Source organism: Lactuca virosa, chromosome 6, assembly GCF_052849685.1.
Source record: "Lactuca virosa cultivar CGN04683 chromosome 6, Lactuca_virosa_CGN04683_v6, whole genome shotgun sequence".
NCBI lineage: Eukaryota > Viridiplantae > Streptophyta > Magnoliopsida > Asterales > Asteraceae > Lactuca > Lactuca virosa.
Genome location: NC_136431.1, coordinates 102,747,470 through 102,752,269, shown reverse-complemented (window position 1 = coordinate 102,752,269; position 4,800 = coordinate 102,747,470). Strand labels below are relative to the sequence as shown.

At 33.2% G+C, this 4,800-nt stretch overlaps 1 protein-coding gene across 1 annotated transcript; it reads right to left on the bottom strand.

Moving 5' to 3' along the window:
* Positions 1-785: 785 nt before the first annotated feature.
* LOC145119674 (delta(12)-fatty-acid desaturase FAD2-like) lies at positions 786-4,558 on the bottom strand. The gene is made up of 2 exons (XM_079055378.1): positions 4,452-4,558; positions 786-2,066 (listed from the first exon to the last, which is right to left on the bottom strand). Exon 2 carries the CDS (start codon positions 2,056-2,058, stop codon positions 928-930), a length of 1,131 nt encoding a protein of 376 aa, XP_078911504.1. The 5' UTR covers positions 2,059-2,066; positions 4,452-4,558; the 3' UTR covers positions 786-927.
* Between the last annotated feature and the right edge of the window lie 242 nt (positions 4,559-4,800).

Genomic DNA, 4,800 nt, shown 5'->3' with positions numbered 1-4,800 from the left:
TTCCTTTTTGACTTTTCTTTAATTGATCCTACCACATCCATCGCAAATATTTAAAGATATTCATAAGATATACTGGGTGTCACCTTTTCCTTTAAATGAACCATTAAAAGAGACATAATCCTCAAACATATACAAAGATGGATGTGTCGAACTTTTATTTTATATTATTTTATTTTATTTTAAATTTATCTAAGTTGTTATGTTTGACAAAGCAAAAAATAACCTAAAACTACTTATAGACTAGTGTTTAACAAATTTATCTGAGTTTTTTTTTTTTTTCAAATATACAATTTATTAATTATAAAAAACCCAATATTAAACCTATCTTTTTTATGTTATTTTACTATATTTTAGCTATAGTATATCAACTTGTTTTTACCAAATGTAATTTTTTATCATCTAATCCGTAACTTTCAGCTAATATACCAAATATAGACTTAAATACTAGATTCCAACATGCCCCTTAGTCTCTAGACTATTTCTAATATTATGTCATCTATGCCCGGTCGTAATATATCGCACTATATAACAGGCATCACACCTAGAACTAACAAGCTCTATGGTCTTAATTAATATAGTCTCAAACCTATAATTAACAAATATATCATGTAAGATTGAAACATTAAATTAGTTGAAAGATCTTCACTTGAACCTTATATCTGTTTAAATTTTGTATCGTGTGATGTTAACTTGTTCATTTCTTATCGAACATGTCTCTTGAGACCCAAAGGTCTAATGAGACTTGCCAATAATTACCATGTTAGACACACAAAGTTCTTGATATATTGAAACTAATAACAACATTACTAGATTTCACAACAACCATACACATAGATCTTACATACTACATAACACCTACATCACTTAAAACATGAAACACGACCAAAAAAACCATAACTCAAAGTACTCGTACTTCGATCCAGATCATCAGTACTTATTCATGTACCAAAACACACCTCCTTTCTTCCCCTCCGGCTCCACATACAAACACTCCTTCGCCTCTCTCCACATCGCCACAAAAAACGGTGTATCATCAAACCGATAATACTCCCCAAGAACAGGCTTCACAGCTTTCGTTGCTTCCATTGCATAATAATGAGGCATTGTAGAAAACAAATGGTGCACCACATGAGTATCCGTTATATTATGAAACACCTTATTAAGCACACCATAGTCACGATCCACCGTTGCCAAAGCCCCCCTCAACCAATCCCACTCCGAATCATCATAATGAGGCAACGAAGGGTGTGTATGTTGAAGATACGTGATCATAACAAGAAACCCGTTCACAACAAGCAATGGAACACCATACACACAAATCACCCACGTGAGACCTTTAAGCAACGCGATACGGTATAGTAGATATGAAATGACGATAATACCCCCGTCGGATATCCAAATTTGGAGACGTTCACGGGTGTTGAAAATAGGGCTGTTTGGAGCGAAGTGGCACGCGAAACGATCGTAGGGTCTACCGGAGACGTTGAAAGCTAGGTATAATGGCCAGCCTAGGGTGAGGGTAGTGAGAAGAGTTATGACACGTCCGGGAGGGTAGTTTAGGTATTTCGCGTACCATGATAATTTTGATTTCGGTTTTGGGACGAAAACCTCGTCGCGTTCTAGGGATGCGGTGTTGGAGTGGTGGCGGCGGTGGCTGTATTTCCATGAGAAGTACGGGACGAGGAGAGCCGAATGGAGGATGAGGCCGACTGTGTCGTCGATCCATTGGTGGTCGCTAAACGCGTGGTGGCCGCATTCGTGGGCGATGACCCAAACTCCGGTGAGGACACAACCTTGTGCTGCCCAGTACACCGGCCAGGCGATGGCGGAGATGGGAGGTGGGAGAAGGTGGAAGTAGGTGGTGAGGTGGTAGAGGAGGAAGGCGGCGGTGAGGTCGTATGCCACGTAGGAGAAGGACCGGAGAAGTGAGCGGTTGAAACAGTGGGGAGGGATGGCTTTTTTTATGTCGCCGACGGTGAACGGTGGTTTTGTGGAGGGGACTCTGTCGAGAGGGTTGTTGGTTTTGCTGACAGCTGGCATCTGCCTTCCTGCTCCCATGATTTAATCTGTAAGTAATTGATTATAAATTAGTTTAATTAATGGCTGAATTCGAAATACATGTAAACTCAACCCAAAAAAAGTCTGGCTCAAGTAGGTGGTTATATTATATTGTTAGGCAAAATGATGGACAACTTGAATGTTAGAGTTACGTGTAAGATTATACGTTTTTTGCCTCAAGTTTGTTGAAAACAAGGTATGGTTAATAAAATCAGCTACTCTTTTGAACATTAATTATGTACATATAAAAAAGGTTAGAATGTTTTGTAAAACTCCAAATAGAGATTAATTAATTTAACTAGACAAACAGACGTATATGAGATATACAACACGCCGATGGTGGATCCAAAAAAGATTTTTACTTATGAACACTCTAAATAGTATTGGTATATATTTATAAATGAAAATATGTATGTTTAGACATGTTAATGTTATAATGTATGTTCAGTTATTGACATTATCCACGGTTAGAAATCTTGGTAAAACATATGTTGTTATGATAAGTGGTTTGACACCTCGAGAAATATATTTAGTTATTTTTAAAAAAATAAACTTATTTAAGAGTTAAAGAGGGTGGGCCCACTAGTGGTGTTGGGGAGAGGGGGGGGGGGGGTGGGGTGGGGGTAATATATACTATTTTGGTTAAAGATTTGAACTTCATAAACACTTAGGGCATATATATATATACCAAGTGGTTTGAAACATTAGTAGAAGTAGAAATATATTTAGTTATTTTTGGGAGTTTTTAGATTTTAGCTTTTATATAAAAAAAATTCAAAAAAAAAAATGGGTGTGACATTAGGTGCTTCTAACTTTTAGCTAAGATAAAAAACTATAAATCTAAAAGTTACTCCAAATATAGTTTAACAAAAAATCAACTATAATAAATGAAGATCCATTTTGCCACATGTCAATCTCTTATTAGTTTTGACATTTGTCATTTTATGATATTTTAGAAATTAAATAATATCCACGTGTCAATTTCTAAGTTTTTTTAATTTTTTAAATTAAAAAGTCACATAATACTTATATATGCAAAGTATTAAATGTAATAAATATGATAGTAATTGTAATTAATACGTTTTTTCTTTCCTTATTTCAAAATTTTATTTAAAAAAATACTTAATGTTTATATTTTAAAATTTTGATTTTTTTTAATCAATCCGTATAATACACAAGTTTTACACCTAGTTCTTTTATAATTTTACAAATTGACTTAATTATTTTAAAAAAAATGAGGTGTTTTTGATAATTCATAAATTATGTAATTTTACATTTTACCGAACATTTATATAAAAAAAACGTAGCTATTTATGTTGAATGGGGTTCATGTTAGCGACGTGCAACAAGAAGAGATGCATAATTGCATATGAAGCAAATTAAACGCCAAAAGCATCAAACCTGAAGAAAGACACATGTCCCATGAACTATTTTATTTACGTGTAGAAATCGTAACGTTCAAACCTTTATTAGGTGAAGGTGATGAAATTCAAAAACCATCTTTTGAGTTGTACTATTTTCATAAACTTATATTATTTACAAACTCAAAGCTTTGTCTTATTACTATTAGATTATAAAACCATACATGCACAAAGTACAACTCGCTACACAGAAGCATCAAATTTTGGTTCTCTATTCAATTGGACTTGAAAACATAACTATATTCTGGTTATTTGAAAAAAATCAATATAAGGATGAACAACACCTCACTAAATATCGACGAATTTGAAAGGAAAAATGGATATTATGACTTTATTTTGAAGATATTTTAGAAAATTTCCGTTTGTGAAAGATAGAATATAATCACTTTTGCATCACTTAAAGAAGTAGTAAAACACAAAACGTCATCTTTATAACAACCTCTTTCTGATTTCAGAAGCAAAATATAAAAGTTTCTTATTTTGGTTTGCATAAAAAGTTAAATATTCTTTTTTTGGAAAATATTCATTTTCAAATTATTTATTTGTGACTAACGATTATTAATCTTGATTGTGGTTTACGAGTTTTTCTTTTAGCATCCTTGAATCAAACATATTAAAGATGAAAATCGAAACAAGTAGTCAGAAATTATATAAAATCGAAATTATTTCACATGCATGTGTATTCAAAGCCAGATATAAACACATCTCTAATGCAACGGAGAAACTAACGAAAATTTGCTGACAAATCAAGAGAAATAAGTCGAAATTGAAAGATCAGATGATCGGAATTCGGAGATCTGTTAATCAATTAAAAATGCAGCTAATCAATATTAAAACAATAACAGAAATCGATTATAATCATCGAAACGTTTTTATTTACGAAATAATCACTGAAGCATAATTCCTGACACGATCATCAATATTCACACATAAATTGATCAATTTAATACATGAAGATAAAGGAGAACGTACCAGAGAAGAGAGGGCTAGAAAACCCTCGGATTTCTTCGTTAAGCAACAATGTTTTGGAGAAGCGCTTTCTCTGTGTGTAACAAGTGTTTCGTCGTCTTCATTCACTGAACACGCGGTTTGTTTATACAGTGACCGAACTGCAAAAAGTACCCTAAAGTTTATGTATATTTCAATCAGGTCCCTTAAATAATAAACATTGGTTAGATAAAGAAGTTGTCTATATGAGAAAACTTCAAGAATGGTAATTGTGGTTTTTTATTTACTTGGTTTCGTCAAAAATCGGACTGCAAAAAGTACCCTAAAGTTTACTTGGTTTTTTATTTAGTTGGGGGCGAAAATATAATATGTA

What these genes read in the sequence shown, in the direction of transcription:
- LOC145119674 (XM_079055378.1), bottom strand. Translation starts at nt 2,058, where the DNA reads ATGGGAGCAGGAAGGCAGATGCCAGCTGTCAGCAAAACCAACAACCCT.